Raw genomic sequence first — 16,405 nt, forward strand, 5'->3', positions numbered from 1 at the left:
TTTGTCCTGGAGAAGCTGGTAATCTGGGCCTTGGAAAGATCCACTCCTTGCTGGGTAAAGAGCTGGATGCCAGGCTGAGCCCAGAGAGAGCTGGGGAATGGAGTTTTAAATCCAGCTGGTAACCACTCATCTTCCCTGCTGAGGATCGGTACTGGGGCCTGTCCTGTTCAACATCACAGCATCACAGCATGGTTGGGTTGGAAGGGACCGCAAGGATCACGAAGCTCCAACCCCCCACCAATGCAGGGCCACCAACCTCCCCATTTCACAGCAGCCCAGGCTGCCCAGGGCCCCATCCAACCTGGCCTCCAACACCTCCACGGATGGACGGGGCATCACAGCCTCTCTGGGCAGCTGTTCCAGCCCCTCACCGCTCTCACAGCACACAACTTCCCCTCACATCCAACCTCCAGCTGCCCTCCCTCAGCTCCAAACCATTTCCCTCGTCCTGCTGCCATCTCCCCTTGCCAAGAGCTGACTCCCCTCCTGGCTGCAGGCTCCCTTGAGGCACTGCAGGCTGCACTCAGGTCACCCCGCAGCTTCTCTTCTCCATGCTGAACAAGCCCAGCTCCCTCAGCCTGTCTTTGTAGTGGAGGTGCTGCAGCCCTCTGAGCATCTCTGTGGCTCCTCTGGACCCTCTCCAACAGCTCCCTGTCTTTCTTGTCCTGGGGGCCCCAGACCTGGATGCAGTGCTGCAGATGGGGACACATGAGGGCAGAGCAGTGAGGGGCAATCACCTCCCTGTCCCTGTCTGTGGGTGACCTTAATTCTCCCTATAAGTCCTGCAGGAGGTGGTGAGGTGGGGGTCAGCCTCTGCTCCCAGGTGAAAGCGATAGGACTGGAGGAAATGGCCTCAAGATGCCAGGGGAGGCTCAGTTTGGATGTCAGGAAATACTTCCCCAGTGCTGGGAGGGGCTGCCCATGGAGGTGGGGGGGGGCTGCCTGCTGAGCTCTTGCACTGAGGCACACGGTTTACTGCAGATACTGCTGAAAGCTGATGGTTGGATGGGGTGATATGAGAGGCCTTTTCCAACCTTGGTGATCAAATGGTTGCACCATTATCCCAGCCCGCAGAGCCTCGCACCACTGCTCAACAACCTGCATGGGCAGCGCCTGCAAGCTGCAGTGCGGCGCTGGGCTGCTTGAGGGGAGCAGGAGGGCAGAGCAGGGCGCTGTGCAGTGCTGGGGCCGCAGCCCAGCCCTGTGGGAGCCCCCAGACCAAGAGAGCAGGCTATCACCAACAGACACACAGGGTGAGGCCGAAGGATACACAGAATCCTATTCCTGTAAACGCACCGCGTTCTGGGCACTGCAGAAAATGAGACTGAGAGCACAGGGAGGCAGAGCCTCAGCTCTGAACCAAGGGCAGCTGCACCACAGCTCGATCCCTGCAGCCCCCCATCAGCCCATCCTCACCAGGCTGTGTATCTTGGCACCCCATCACACCCAGCCCGATGCTTGGTGCCGTGCTGAGGAAGAGGAGTGCAGTGTGTCATGGGGAGCTGCAGAGCTAGCAGAAAGCTAGGAGCTGCTCAACTGCATTCTTGGGGCTCTCCTCCTTGGGGAGCTCCCACCCTGCTGTGCTCTGGGGAGTCCTGCTGGGCTGGGGGCACCAGAGGGACCCCGAGGGCCCCATCCTCACCCCCCTGTGGCTCTGCAATCCCTGCCCGCTCACAGCCGCTTCCCACCCCCCCTTGTGGATGAGAGATGGATCCGGCACAGCTTCTGCACCGCTCACGAAGTTCAGCGTTTATCGAGAGCTCCTTCCGGCCCGGCAGCACAGCACGGCCCGCATCGCCCTGCACGCGGAGCCCCTGCGGCCACGGCACCGGCAGCGTCCCACGGCCCCTTGTCAGAGCGCAGCAGCAGTGGCGCAAAGGAGGAGACGTCTCCTCTCTGTCGGAATCCTTGCTGCCTGTTCTGTGGCAGGAGAGGCACAGACTCCTTGGCTGGTGCACTACCCAGACCTTTATTGTAGGACCTTTACAACCCCTTGGTCACCGGCACAAACCAGGCACCTCGTGTGTGCTTATGTCTGGCACACGTTGCTGCCGAGCTGCATCACTCATTTTCAAGGCCTTCTGTTCATTATGTCTTTCTTTTTCCCACTACTGCAGCCAGAGAGATCCTCTGCTCTTGATTTGAAGAGAAACTGCAATTTATTGAGCTTTCTGTCAACAACTAATCAACTAGTTTGAGGCCAAATGAGGCAGCTTTCTAACAGTGCTTAGTAAGCATCATGCACAAGGGTGTTGGTGAGGCACTGGTTCCTTACCAACTACTTTGAGGGAAAGCAAATAAAAGAAAATGGAGAGGAAAAAGGAGAGAGATTTGGAGGCAGGTGTATTTCACCACTCCTGCACCCAGCGCAGCCCTGAGGATGGCAGCCCAAGTGAGTCTAGGAGATCTGGGAGCTTTGCACAAGGGTCTCTGCTGGTCGTCTTTATCAGCCGTGAGAGGAAGTGCAGATCAGCTGTGTTCCACGGTGCCTCCGCACAGCGAGGGCCCACAGGCCTCACAGCTTCCAGCTTCTGCAGGTAAGGCTCCTCGCAGTGGAGTTGTTGGAGCCCCCGTGCCCTGCTGGTCCCACACAGCCCGTCACCACTCAGCACCTCCGGCATCGGCGCGCCAGGCAGCAGGAATGGCGCACAGGAGAAGATGTGTCCTGCCTGAACTTAGAGAATAGCACAAGAGTTCCCAAGAACATTGGATAAATCCTTCACCAGCATTTGCCGTGTATATCGTGGAGCAGCGCCGTTCTGCCCTACCATGGCATCAATCTTGCTGATGAGCTCTGCAACCTGCCGATCCCTCTCCTCCCCTGTGGCTCCGTTGCTGAAACCAATGTACCGATTTCCACACTTGGCTGCCAAACCCTTGAGGAATGGGCTCTTTTCTATGAAACCCTTCAGGTCTTCTGGATGCTCCAGCTCTTCTGCTCGGGTGAATAACAGGATTGTGTACCTCCCTCCTTCTGTACTGAATATCGTGGTCACCCGCTCAGCCACTTCCTGCTCTTCCTTAGTGATTCGGCCCATCATCATCACCAGGATGATGGCATGGAACCCTGCAGAGGCAAACTGAAAGGCATTCTGAATTTTTTCAGCTGTTCTTCTAAGCACTTCCTTAGTGTCAAAAAGGCCAGGAGTGTCGACAACAACAATCGGTCTTCCAGCAAAGAGGCCTTCAGCTTTCTCGCACTCCTGGGTTACTGACTGCGCTGACATTGTGGAACGAAACGCCTTCTTCCCAAGGATGGTGTTCCCTGTCGCACTCTTCCCACTTCCTGTCTTGCCTACCAGCAGGATCCTCAGCTGGGACCCTGTGGACCAAGCAGAGACGAGTGTGAGCCCCGCGGTGCCGGGACACCCCCTGCTGGCCACGGAGTGCCGGGGCCACGAGGAAAGGTGTCCCCGAGCCACCGCTGTGTCCTGCGGGGACGGGACGGGGCACGGGCTGGAGCCGGCTGCCAGCAGGCACGCAGGGCTCGCTCGGCCCCGTCCGCCCTCAGCCTCGCTCTGTGAGCTCTCAGGGCGGAGATGGGAGGCAGCCTCAGGACGCCCCCGAGGCCACGGCCTCCCACAAAGCCCACATGAACTCCCCGTGCTTCCCAGCACTCAGCCAGGAGCCCGGCTGGGCTGCGCCTGCCTGAGTGCGGAGCTGAGCGGCTCACCTGTGCTGTGATGTCCTGCCATCGGGAGAGCGCTCACACTCACATGGGGAGTCTGGAAGGAGAGAGATTTTAAGTGAGAGCTGCAGAAATCACAGAATATCAGGGGTTGGAAGGGACCTCAAGGATCGTCCATCGCAATCCCCCTGCTGAAGCAGGAACACGTAGGTTAGGTCACACAGGAACGAGCCGTTCACCTTTGTCCTATTGCTGTACTCTAGGATAAAGGAAGCATTGCTGTGCCGTGCAGTGCTGCAGCCCTGGCACAAGGACCCAGAGGCTGTGGGGTTTCCTCCTTATGGACCTCCATTGCCGCACACATGAGGCTGTGCCCCCTGCTCTGGGTGTCCCTGTGCAGGCAGGGCAGACCAAATCCCACATCCCCAAACCACAGCTCACCTGGGCTCAGGCATTTCTGCACACCGCCCGCTCCATTTATCCCCGCCCATCGGTTCCCCATCGCCCGCTGCCCAGGGCTGTGTCCCTTTGGCTGTGGAACCTCTGCAGGGACGGAGACCCCATAGCAGTGCTGGGCAGCCGCAGTGGTGCTCACCCACCTGCACAGATGGCAAAGGGAGTGCTGATGTTTCCTCAGAGTTCCTGTGCTTCCAGTTGTGCCCCCTGTCTCCTGTCCTGGCTCTGCACCCCGCTGCGCCCCACCAGCTCTTTGCACCCCCACACTGGACATCCATGGCCTCTCCATCAGAGGATCACAGAATATGCTGGGTTGGAAGGGACCCACAGGGATCCGACCCCTGGCTCTGCACAGGACCACTCAAATCCAAACGCTGTGTCTCACACTGCTGTCCAAACGCTGCACGATCTGCTGCAGCTCGGGCTGTGATCACAGCCCATACAACCATGCCCCGCCTCGTCCTGAAAGGCAGCAGGAACGGCACGACAGCAGAGACACCTCCCGCCTGACTGACCCCTCGCCGCCTGCAGGATGGTACCAACCTTCTGCAAAAAGGTCCGTTTGTCCTTCTCCAGCATCTCTCGCGTGTAACACGGAGCAGCGCCGTTCTGCTCTACCATGGCATCAATCATGCTGATGAGCTCTGCAACCTGCCGATCCCTCTCCTCCCTGGTGGCTCTGTTGCTGAATCCAATGCACCGATTTCCACACTTGGCTGCCAAGGCCTTGAGGTATGAACTCCCTTCTATGAAACTCTTCAGACCTCCTGGTTTCTGCAGCTGTTCTGCTCGGGTGAATAACAGGATTGTGTACCTCTGTGCTTCAATATTGAATATCTTGGTCACCCACTCAACCACTTCCTTCTCTTCCTGAGTGATTCGACCCAGCTGCATCACCAGGACGATGGCATGGACCCCTGTAGAGAGGTATCGAAGGCCGTTCTTGATCTTTTCAGCCGTTTTCAGGTTGGCTTCTCTTGTGTCAAAGAGGCCTGGAGTGTCCACAACCTCCACTGCCCTTCCACAGCGGTGGCTCTGGGCACTGCTGTAGTCAGAGGTTACTGAACTTTCTGACAGCTTCGATTCAAACGCCTCCTTCCCAAGGATGGTGTTCCCTGTCGCGCTCTTCCCACTCCCCGTCTTGCCCACCAGCAGGATCCTCAGCTGGGACCCTGGGGAACAAGCAGAGATGTGCGTGAGCCCCCAGTGCGCAGCTCCCCTCGGCCCAGCTGTGCTCCTCGGGGTCCGTCAGAGGAACGTGTGGCCCTGAGGGCGCCCAGGGCTGTTGGGCTCCAGGCTTTCTAAATGGCTGCACCCAGTGCTCTCCTGAGAGCAGAAACAGAAAGTGACAGCGATCTGACAGCAACCTGAGCCCCAGCACTGCTCGGGGCGGACTCTCCCTTTCCAAGCAGTCACACACTGAGCAGATAACACAGCAGGGTTCATGCAGCATTGGCCCTTGGGCCATTGCTTGACCTTCATGTCGCCAGCGGGGCACAGCTCTACGCAACAGGCACCGTGGCAGTGAGTTTTGGGGTGCAGCTTGACCCCTGTGCTGTATGTCAGGCTGTACAGTGCTGCCCCATCTGCCCTCAGCCGTGCTCTGTGCGGCTCTCAGAGCGGGGAGATGGGAGGCAGCCTCAGGAGATGCAACAGCGCGCAGGGGGGGAGCAGCTCACCTTTGCTGTGACATCCTGCCATCGGGAGAGCGCTCACACTCACACGGGGAGCCTGGAAGGAGAGAGATTTTGAGTGAGAGTGGCACAAACCTGCCCTGCTTCCCTCCCTGTGCCAATGAAGGAGACACAGATGATCTCTGGGGACTCAGGTCAGTCCCACAGCCGCGTGTGCATGGAGAAAGCCAAATGGCATCAAAGTTACCCATCTGCATTGACTTTGCCTTTGGAAAGAAATGATGACTGTCCCTCATTCATGGAAGTCAGAAGCCACTCCCTGAAAGCAGATTCTGCTGCCTTGGAATTTGTTCCGGCAGTGGCAGCAGAGCTGCAGCAACTCACCAAAGCAGCGCTGCGCTGTGTCCCAGCTCTGACTGCTGCACTCGTGCTGTTGCTGCTCTCGTCCCGCACAGCAGCGCCGGGGCTGGAAGCGCTGTGCAGCTCAGCAGCGCTTTTAGAGGCGGCGTCGGGAGGAGGGCAGTGCTGGGATCACACGTAGCGCTGCTCCACCATTGGCCGCATCTGAGCTGCCCCAGTGCGGGGACACCGCCCGCTGTGCAAAGCCACATCCAGCCTGGACTCGGGCGCTGCCAGGGATGGGGCATCAGCAGCTCTTCCAGGTAACTTGAGTTATAACCTCAAACCCCCCTGCCCTATTTATATCAGCGCCATTCACCTATGACCTATCCCTACACTCTCAGGTAATGAAAGCACTGCTGTGCCGTGCAGTGCTGCAGCACTGGCAGAAGGACCTAGAGGCTTTGGGGTCTCTTCCTTGGGGCATAGGGAGCTGTAGGGCCATGAGAGAGTGTGAGCCCCGCGGGGCCGGGACACCCCCTGCTGGCCACGGAGTGCCGGGGCCACGAGGAAAGGTGTCCCCGAGCCACCGCTGTGCCCTGCGGGGACGGGACGGGGCACGGGCTGGAGCCGGCTGCCAGCAGGCACGCAGGGCTCGCTCAGCTCTTCCTGGCCCCATCCCCTCTCTCAGCTCTCCCACGGGAAAACGGATGGTGCCCAGCAGGAAGCCAAGCCCAAACTGAAGGTTCTGACCAAAGGATCCTCTGCAAAAGGGACACAAAGCCCCACGGCTGCACTGAAATGGGCACAGCACGGCTCCCACCGCCACCTTCCCCACTCCGTGGAGAAGCAGCTGGGGACTGCGGCCAGTGCAGCAGCTCCCCTGGCTTTGGTGCCACACAGCCAACGGCGTCTCCTCACTGCCACAAGATCTGCTCCAGCTTCAGCCCAGCGCCAACAACACGCTGTGGGCAGCCCAGCTCCCCCCCTCCGGTGGCCTCAGGCTCCATCAGGAGGAACGCGTGGCCCTGAGGCTGCCCAGGAACGTCCGTCCCTTGGATTCCTCAGAGGGCTGCACCCAGTGCTCCTCCAAAAGCAGGAACAGAAAGTGAAAGCGATCTCACAGCAGCCTGAGTCCCAGCACTGCGTGGAGTAAGCAAAAGCCCAGGCTGAACTGCTCCACTTCGAGAATTCAGGCGCTCAGCAGAAAACGCAGCAGCAGCGTTTGTGCAGGGTTGTTTTTTCAGCCCCTCCCTGCCCTGCACGGCTTCAGTGAGGCATGGCAACAGCCACAGAGACAGCAAGGCTTGCCGTATGCCTTTCCCCCTGCGCTGTGTCTCAGGCTGCACCCACCGCACACCGCTGTGCCCTCAGCTGCCACATCCAGCCTGGACTCGGGCACTGCCAGGGATGGGGCATCAGCAGCTCTTCCTGGAAACTTGATTGAAGGCTCACAGGCCCTGCCCTCTTTTGCATTCAACACATTCACCTCTGTCCTTCCAAGGCACTCTTGGATCCAGGAAGCTGTATTCTTGTTCTGTGCACTGCTGCAGCCCTGGACCCAGAGGCTGTGGGTTCTCCTCCTTGGGACATGAGGGTCTGTAGGGCCATGAGGAGCTGCAGGGCCATGAGCCCTCCCCTCAGCCTCCTCTGCTCTGGGCACAGCAAACCCAGGGCCCTCAGCTCTCCTCACAGCCCTTGCTCTGCAGACCCTTCCCCATCTCCACAGCCCTCCTTTGGATGCTCTAACAGCTCCATGCCCTTCTCACGCAGCAGCACCCCATGCTCGAGGTCAGGCTGCAGCACAGAGCAGAGGGCACAGTCCCTTCCGTCACCAGCACTGCTGGGCTGCTGCACCCAGCGGCTGGGGCTCTTTTGGCTGCAGGGCATACTAAGGGCTCACATGCACCGGGCCGTCCCACAGCCCCCAGAGCCCTTCTGTGCGGCTGCTGTCCGACCTCTGCTCCTCCCCCCCCCCGTACTGAGAACCCAACCCCAGTCACTGAAGGGAACACTGGAGAGAATCAGCCCTGAGATGGAGCCCTGTGGAGCCCCCAGTGACTGCCACCAGCACATCTCCCCCCGTGTCTCAACACCGCCAGCCCAGCATTCACCCATCACACCGTGCCCGTGTGCAGCTGTGTGCCAGGCGTTGTGCCTGCAGCTTCCTGGGAGCAATGCTATGGAGGCACTGCAGCAACCGAAACAGCTCTGCATCCAACCAGCTGGATCCCCATGAGCAGCTCAGTGGTGACTGCTGGACCTGCACACCGAGTTCCCAGGACACGTTTTGCCCCTCACCAGCCCGCGTTGGCTGCTGACAATGACTGCGTTGTCTCTCAGCTCGGTGTGCAGCTGAGGGCAGCGGTCCCGGGGGTGCAGAGACCCCCCACAAGGGGAGCCCCCCACCCCCGGCCGTCCCTTTGCCTGCTGCACGGAACGGGACGGGGCCCAGAGGGGCCGTGTGCTTTCTGCTCAGCGTGTGACTTTCGGGAATGGGAGCGGCTCAGCCCGGGCTTTGGTTCAGCCGAGGGCAGCAGGAGCAGCAGGAATGCTTTCACTTTCGGTTGTCACACAGCCCACAGCTCAGTGCCCTGCGCTCCCTTGGGGGCTCGAGTTCCCCCTGACGGCTTCAAGGAACAACAGCTGCACTTTCTCCTCCCTTTTCCAGAGGCCCCTCGTGGGGATGGGCTCTGTCCGGGCTGTGACTCCCGCTGGTTTCAGAACAGTGCTGATGCTGCTGACAGCGCCCTGCGCCCCTGGGAGCAGTAGGAAGCAATGCTGCATGCAGAGCGCTAATTGAAACACAAATATTACACTAATTACCGTAATTATCCTTTAGTCCCTCCATAAGCCATGCTCAGGGATCTCCCCAAACCTTGCGCCCACCCCGCCTCCTGTGGGGATGTGAGGAGCCCTCAGACCACGGCACTGAAGGCCCTGTGACCGACCCCATCCCCACCCTGTGCCACCAGAGCTGACTTGGGATGGATCCCTTCCCGTGGCTGTAGTCCCCATCCCGTGGGCACTGTTCCCATCCCACGAGTGCTGCTTCCTCTGCCTGGACACTCCATGCTCTCCCAGCAGCACGAGGGCATTGTGCAACAGTCCCTGACCGCCCCAACACAGCCAGGCCACCCCGCTGGCTACAAATGGGGACAAAAGCCACAGCACCACATGGCAGGCTCGCACTTTGTGACACTGTATTCACACCGAGGTGTGCAGCCCACACGGAGCTGCAGCGCTGTTGGGAGGAAAAGCAGCTTCGTGTTTTATGGGCCAGCGCTGCAGTGCGCCTACCAGGGAAAGGGAGCACGGCACAGCTCTGCTGGCTAACGCACAAAGCGCCGGTACACCGAGATAACGCTCTGACAGCCCCATGAGAGCACAGACCGCAGGGCGCGCCAGAGGGCCAGCAGCGCTGAAAGGACGCAGGAGAAGCAGCAGCAGACGCACCGCGCACACGGCGTGCGGCACAGCCATCGTACAGCCGGGATGGACCGCAGCCACTCCAGGAGCCACGTGTGCCACCAGCCCCGCAGCTGCCGCTCCATGTTTTCGGCCAGGATATCGCATTTCTTCTCGAAGTCGACGTCCCGGCGCTTCAGGAGCTGCACGGCGCCGTCGAAGAGCTCGTTCCGGTAGTGGGCGCTCAGGTCTCCCCCCAGCATGCGCAGCACCGTCTCCAGCAGCTCCCCGACCCGCTTCTCTCCCGCCCCCCCGACCGCCCGGTTGTCGAAGGCGCAGCACCGTCCCCCGCATTCCCACAGCAGCTCCCGCAGCGCGGCGGTGCCGGTGTCCTCCACGTGCCGCACAAGGGAGCCGCCCGTCAGCTCGTCCCCGCGCGTGAAGACCACGACGGTGCGCTTGGCGGCGCCGCGCCCGAACAGCCGCCACACTTGCCGGACGGCCGCCTCGTCCTCCTGCGTGAAGCGGCCCAGCTGCGTCACCAGCAGCAGCGCGTGCGGCCCCGGCGCCGACAGCAGCGCGCAGCGGGCGACCTCGCGGAGGCACCGGGCGCTGCGCTCCGGCGAGTCGAAGGCGTCCGGCGTGTCCACCACGTGCACGCGGTAACCCTTCCACGAGCCGCTCTGCCGCTCGCTCCTCTGCGTCACCGCGCGCGTGGACAGCCGCGACTCGAAGGCCGCCCGCCCCAGGATGCTGTTCCCCGTCGCGCTCCTCCCGCCGCCGCTCTTCCCGACGAGCAGCAGCCGCAGCTCCGGTGGCGCTTCGTCGTCCCGCATCCAGCGGCCCTTCGGCTCCGGCTGCCGGAAGGGCTCTGCCGGGGAGCGGAGGGGCGTGAGGCGTCCTCCGGGGGCGTCCGCATCCCCCTCCCGGGGCCGCCCGCCCCGCGCCGCGCTCCCGCGGACCCCGTCCCGTTCTGGGCACCGCCCGCCGCCCCCCGCGCCCTCACCGTCGCTGTGCATCGCTGCTGCGCGTGGGCCGGCCGAGGCCGAGCTGAGCCGGGGCTGCACGGGGACGGAGAGGGCGACCGCGAGCACGCAGCGATGGGATCGGGCGCCGTTCGTCCGCGGGAAGCGGCGCCGACCGCTCCGACTCCTGACGCAACGGAGCGCAGGAGGTGCCGGATCCCGGCCGGCTTTTATGCGAGGCCGCGGGGGCGGAGCACGACGGGCCGTGCGGGAACAGCCGGGGACGCGGAGCCGCGGGGAGCAGCCGGGGGTTGCCTGTCGCTCCGCGGGGAGGGGCCGCCCCGCCGGCAGCCGGGCCGAAGTCCGCGCGGACCGTAAACGCCTTTTCCCGTAAATGCACCCGGTTCCCCCCGCGCCGTCCCGAGCAGCGGAGCCGCGCGGTGCCGTCGCCACCCCGAGCACGAGCGGACGCCCCGCCCCGCCGCAGCGCCGCCCCGCGCTCCCGCAGCGCCGCGTCCCCCAGCCGAGCTCCTCCGCGCCGCGCGGTCCCGGGGGTCGCCGTCCTCCCTGCCGGCCCGCGCCCGCGCCCAACCCCGGGGGCTCCGGGGTGGCCGGGCGCTTCCCGACTCGCCGCGACGCGCTCCGCTGGGGGCTGCCGACCCGACGGGGAGCGGGGCGGCGGACGGCCGCGGGCTCGGAGCGGCACCGGGGCTGCTCGCGGGGCGGCTCCTCGGTGCCCGCACTCACCCTGCTCCGTTCGGCCCCGGCCGCAGCAGCGCAGCCGTCGCGGTTTCGTGTTTTTTTCCTCGTTATTCCACTTTCCCTGCGTCACGCAGCGATGGGAGTCAAGGAGGCGACGCGGCGGCTCCGAAGAATGAGCTACAACTCCCAGAAAGGCACGGCGCTCCCACAACGCTTTATTTTGTTATTTCCATCTTCCAGGGGGAGGCAATGACAGCAGAACCCAAAGCTCACAGCAGCGCTCTCCTTTGCTGCCTGTGTGTCCCAGCTGCTGCAGAATCAGCACAAGAGCTTTGCGTTTTGGAAACTCTCGTTTATTTAGTAGCCCGTGGTTTTCGTCACGGTGATTAGATCTTAATTACAGAAAAAACACAACCATCACCACCACCGTTTGCGCCGGCGCCCCTCGCGCTGCCTGAGTGCGATGCTCACAGCCCTGTGCAGCACCTCATCAGCCTGCATCTCCCGGTCCTCCTGCGTGTAACGGCCCAGCTGTGTCACCAGCAGCAGCACGCAGGGCTCACGGGCAGCGAATCTGAGGCAGCGCTGGCGCTCCTCGGCCAAATGCTGCTTGTCCCACTGAGAGCCCCCGAAAATCGCCGGGGTGTCCATGACCACCACGCACCACTCGTCCCAATCCCGCCTGCCGTCTTTGCACGTGGTGGTGACGGGTTGGGACGCCAGCCGGGACTCGAAGCGCTCCTCGCCCAGCAACGTGTTGCCGGTGGCGCTGCGCCCCGCGGGGGGGAACCGCCGCTCCCGTCTCCGCGGCGTGGTCCGCCATGGGCGCGGAGCTGCGGCCGCCTCGGCTCCACTCCCCGCCCGCTCACCCGGCGGACGGCCGCGCTCTGCGGGACGGTGACCGCCTGTGGGTGAGGAGGGGCGGCCGCGGAGCCCCTGGGGCGGAGCTGCGGTCCCCGGTGTCGGTGCGGGGAAGCGCGGAGCCGGGGCGGCGGGGAGGAGGGGAGGAGGGCGACACGGGGATGAGGCGATATGGGGACATTGGGACACTGGGACAGTGGGTGTCAGGGACATGGGGACGCAGGGATTTTGGGACTTTGGGACTTCAGATCACCTGGGCTGCTGACACAGGGACATCGGTAATGTGAATATTGGGACCATCAGGACACAGTGGCACGGGTAGCTCAGGCCACCGAGCGACGACGATGCCGGGACCTCAGAGATCGGGGGCTGCTGGCACTGCAGAGGGCTGAAAGAAACCGGCGTGAGAGGTGCGAGCTGCAAACGAGACGCTCCGGAGCAAACCGCGTTCTCCGGCAGCTGCCCTCCGGCTCCGGCTGAGCCCGGCGCTGCCCGTCGCTCCTTCGGGAGCTCGGAGGTCGCAGCGGCACCGCAGAGCCCGCTCGTGTCCGGGCCGGGCGGGGGCAGAGCAGCTGCGCCACCCGACGGGGCTGCGCGTCCCCCCCCGTGCTCAGCGCTGCCTGCGGAGCTCCGCACAGCGCGCGGGTCGCGAACGCCCTCTGGAGCACCGAGCGCGTTCCTTCTGCCACCCCTTTTCCTGGGGGAGAACGGCGAAACGAGCCGAACCTGACGGAAGCCGATGGAGGCGGAAGCGGCCCCGGCTCTCCTCGGCCGGGACGGGCGCAGCCCGAGGCGGAACGGCAGCTCCTGGGCACCGGCCCGGCTCTGGAGACGGCGGAGGGCTCCGTGGCCGTGTGCCGCTCACCCCGGTGTCGGAGCCGGCCGAGCCGCGCGACTCTCCCTGAGCTCTTAGCAAGACGGAGACGCGGCGTTTTCCAGGCGTTCATTAATTTAATTAATACACAGCGGCAGTGCCTGCATTTCCACACACACAGCGGCAGGGGGACACGCGGGCGGACGCGGGGCGGGGATCGCTCGGCGCGGGTGTTCGCGGGGGGCTTCGCCGTGCGCGGGGTCGCGGGCACGGGGCGGGGAGCGGCGGGACGGGGGGAGGAGGAGCAGCTCCCTCGGGGGTCGGGAGGAGCCGTCACCGGGAGCTGCGGCCGGGCCGGGTGTCAGCTCCCCCCGCAGCCGCGTCCCGACGCACCGCATCACCCCGCGGGGCGGCGCGGAGCGGTGTGAGCAGCGTCGGCAGCGGGAAGCGTCGGCAGGGAAAGCTGGTTTTCCCCTGCAAGCGGCGGGGCAGCAGCGGTGCGGGCGAGGGGCGCGCAGCCTGGATGCAGCCGTGAGTTCGCCTCATCCCGGCTCACCGAGCGCCGTCCCGGTTCAGAGCGCAGGACGGCGCGCACGGATGGAAGCCCAGCGGATGGCGGCCGCCGTCCCGCAGTGGCAGCCAGGAGCGCTCCCAGAACGCTGCGGCTTACACGGAGCGGTGGGCACAGAGGTGATGCGGGATTTACACCGTCCCACGTGCAGCGGGGCTGCGGTGCCGCCTCTTCCCCTTCCCCGGTGCTTGGGGACTGCAGAGCGGGACAAGGGGCAGAGACGTCCACCCCAACCTTCGCTTCTCCTGGCCGTGGCTGAGCACCGGCACGTTTTCAGCCCGCCGGGAGCCCGCAGTGCTTCCGTCACCACGCACCCACTCCTGGTTGCACGGCCCAGGCCGGGCTCTCTGCTGCTCCGGCCGCAGCCCACGCCTCGCCGCAGTCCCTCCTCCAGGCTGGAGCTGCCGCTGCCCTTGGGAAGCAGTCTGCACCTGTGAGCTTTGCGGGTTTGTTTTAATTTTGCACGATTTCTCTGTTTCAGGGCGCTCTGCAACGCTGCAGCAGCACCAGCCCGGATGGGGGATGGGGGGTACAGGGGGAATGGGGAGCACGGGGGCACGGGGTGCACACAGCAGTGTTGAGGGGAAACCCCCTCCCCCCCCTGCTGCTCCTCGCTCAGGGGTTCCACCTGTGGCCCCGCTGTGCACCCGGCTGCAGTGCTGAGGTGCTGGGAGTGGAGGGGAGGAAACCCCCCGGGGAACTCTGCCATTTCCAGAGGCGGCCGCCTCACTCAGCTCCTCCCAGTGCCCCGGGGGGTGGCAGAAACCCAACAGGCGCCCAACAGCCCGGGAGCGCCTGAGGTGAGGAGCAAGAGCAGCTGATGGGAGAGACCTCGTGGTGATCAGGAGAGCAGCTCCGTGCAGGGAGCACGGCGGGTGCCTGGGGGGGCTCAGGCAGAGCTGGCACTGACCACGCCGTCACAACAGCACCGAGGGGACGGCGCCCACTGAGTCGCCCAGCGGCCCCGAGCCCCCGTGCAGCGCTTGGAGCCACAGAGCAATGCTGGGGGGGCTCAGGGCACGGAGAGCCCCATGGGGCAGCCATGGGCGGGGGTCCCGGGGCGCGGGGGCTCACGTGAGGGCGTTCTCGGCCCTGTGGGTGCGCTGGTGGAGCTTCAGGGAGCCCTTCTGGCTGAAGCTCTTCCCGCACTCGGCGCAGGCGAAGGGCCGCTCGCCGCCGTGGGTGCGCTGGTGTGCGGCCAGGCTGCTCCGGCAGCTGAAGCCCTTCCCACAGCGGGTGCAGGAGAAGGGGCCGCCTGCTGCCGTGGGACCACCGGCTTCCTCATGCGGCTCAGAGCCCGGCGAGCGGCTGCAGGCAGCGGCGCTGGTGGCCCCGGGTTGGTCCTCGGCGTGGGTGCGTTGGTGGTTGAGGAGGAAGCGCTGCTCGCGGAAGCGCTTCCCGCAGCTCCCGCAGGAGAAGGGCTTCTCGCCGCTGTGGATGCGCTGGTGGGTGAGCAGGTTCTGCTTCAGGCTGAAGCTCTTCTGGCAGACGTCGCACTGGTAGGGCCGCTCCCCGGTGTGGATGCGCTGGTGGATGATGAGGTTGTGCTTGAGGCTGAAGGCCTTGCCGCACTCGGCGCAGATGAAGGCGCGCTCCCCGGCGTGGTGCTTCTGGTGCCGGGCGAGGCTGGGCTGCTGGCCGAAGCACTCCCCGCACAGGATGCACTTGAACTCCTTCCCCGCCGCCTCCTCCTCCGCCTGGCTGTGGATCACCAACGCCTTCTCATCCCCAAAGCCCTCCTCACCGCCGCCGGGAAAGGCGAAGCTGTTCTCGCCCGCGGGCGATGCCAGGTCCGTCATGGGCGCACAATGCCCAGCTCACGGCGCCCGCATCCCTGGGGGGCACAGAGAGGGGCGGCTGCAGCTCCCAGCCATAACCCGTGGGGGTCCAACGACACCCAGCACTCCCCGCGCTGCCACTCCGGGGCCGGATGCCCTCATGGTGGGTGCGTTCCCCCCTGCTAAGCTTCACAACCACACCTGACCGTGGGGGGCAAGAGGGGACCCGGGGCCGGGGCCGTTCTACGGCGTCATCCCACCGGGGAGCAGCGCTGGGGCTGCAGGCTCGGGGAGGGGGAGGGGGGCGCGGCGCGATCTCGGCGGATGGGCACGGGATGGGGTCCGGGTGGGGTCGAGATGGTCCGGATGGGGCTGCGACAGAGCCGGGATGGGGCCGGGCCGCGCCGCATTGCGCTTCGGCTCCGCGCTGCCGCACCGCCCCCCCGGGCCGAGCCGAACCGAGCCGTTCCCCACACCCCCCCCCGGGCCTCCCCTACCTGCTCCCAACGCTGCGCTCCGGGCCCGGCTCTCTCCGTGCGCTCCGTGTGCTCGCTGCGCATCCCCCGCCCCGCGCGTGACCGCGGCGCTCCCTACGCTCGGGGCCGGGCCGGGCCCTGCGCGGTGCCGCCCCCAATTCGCGATCCCCCCCTCCTTCCCTCCGCCCCCCGCCTCCCGCCGCCGTGCCTCCCGGTGCCGACCTGCCCCGCTCCGCGCTTTGTGCCGCCCGCTCCGGCCCCCGGCTCGTTCCTCCGCCCGCGCTCCCGGCGTCGCCCCGCGGCCGCGGTCACGCGTGGGCTCAGCGCCCGCCCCGCAGCCTCGGCCCCAGCGGAGGGAGGGACCCCCCCCCGGGCGGGATCGGGTCGGGCCGAACCGATCCACCCACGAGTGGAATTTCTGCTCTTTTGCAAAGGGAAACCCCGAGCGGGTGGAAAACAAAGGGGTTTCCACGCTGCAGCCCGCGCTGCTGGGCCGGGAACAAAGGGTTCTGGGGAGGTTCTGCGGGTTCTGCCGGGAGCTGCAGTCCGTGCCGAGGGGCTCTGCCGGCACCCTGCGGTGCACGGAGCTCCCTAAACCCCCCTCCCCCGCTCACCCCCGAGGGCGCAGCCCCCCGCCGCAGCTCCTGGCGCTGATTTTGGCAGCGCCGGTCGGCACCGGAGGACGGTGGCACATGGCAGAGGTGCTGCCGAGCATTGGGGTGCACGGGGGGAGCAAAATGGAGATCCCACACGTCAGTGGGAAGGGCCCTAAT

The 16,405-nt window shown here is 64.8% G+C and overlaps 2 protein-coding genes across 3 annotated transcripts; both read right to left on the reverse strand.

Moving 5' to 3' along the window:
- Positions 1-1,996: 1,996 nt before the first annotated feature.
- LOC125696092 (uncharacterized) lies at positions 1,997-12,798 on the reverse strand. The gene is given in 8 exon segments (XM_048951346.1): positions 1,997-3,322; positions 3,674-3,725; positions 4,628-5,256; positions 5,764-5,815; positions 6,103-6,391; positions 9,174-9,203; positions 9,391-11,253; positions 11,554-12,798. Coding segments are annotated over 8 exon segments (4,215 nt in total). The 5' UTR covers positions 12,207-12,798; the 3' UTR covers positions 1,997-2,675.
- A 213-nt stretch (positions 12,799-13,011) lies between these two features.
- LOC125696406 (oocyte zinc finger protein XlCOF26) lies at positions 13,012-15,981 on the reverse strand. Of its 2 annotated transcripts, none has more exons than XM_048951952.1 (2): positions 15,855-15,981; positions 13,012-15,212 (listed from the first exon to the last, which is right to left on the reverse strand). In XM_048951952.1, the coding sequence occupies exon 2, from the start codon at positions 15,175-15,177 to the stop codon at positions 14,449-14,451; it is 729 nt and encodes a 242-aa protein (XP_048807909.1). In that variant the 5' UTR covers positions 15,178-15,212; positions 15,855-15,981; the 3' UTR covers positions 13,012-14,448. The 2 variants fall into 2 exon arrangements, with proteins under 2 accessions (XP_048807909.1, XP_048807908.1); XM_048951951.1 differs by lacking the exon at positions 15,855-15,981 and adding an exon at positions 15,654-15,769 and having other exon boundaries at positions 13,016-15,212.
- Between the last annotated feature and the right edge of the window lie 424 nt (positions 15,982-16,405).

This window comes from Lagopus muta, chromosome 7, assembly GCF_023343835.1.
Source record: "Lagopus muta isolate bLagMut1 chromosome 7, bLagMut1 primary, whole genome shotgun sequence".
Lineage (NCBI taxonomy): Eukaryota > Metazoa > Chordata > Aves > Galliformes > Phasianidae > Lagopus > Lagopus muta.

Coding starts and splice junctions, on each gene's coding strand:
- LOC125696406 (XM_048951952.1), bottom strand. CDS start 15,177: ATGACGGACCTGGCATCGCCCGCGGGCGAGAACAGCTTCGCCTTTCCC.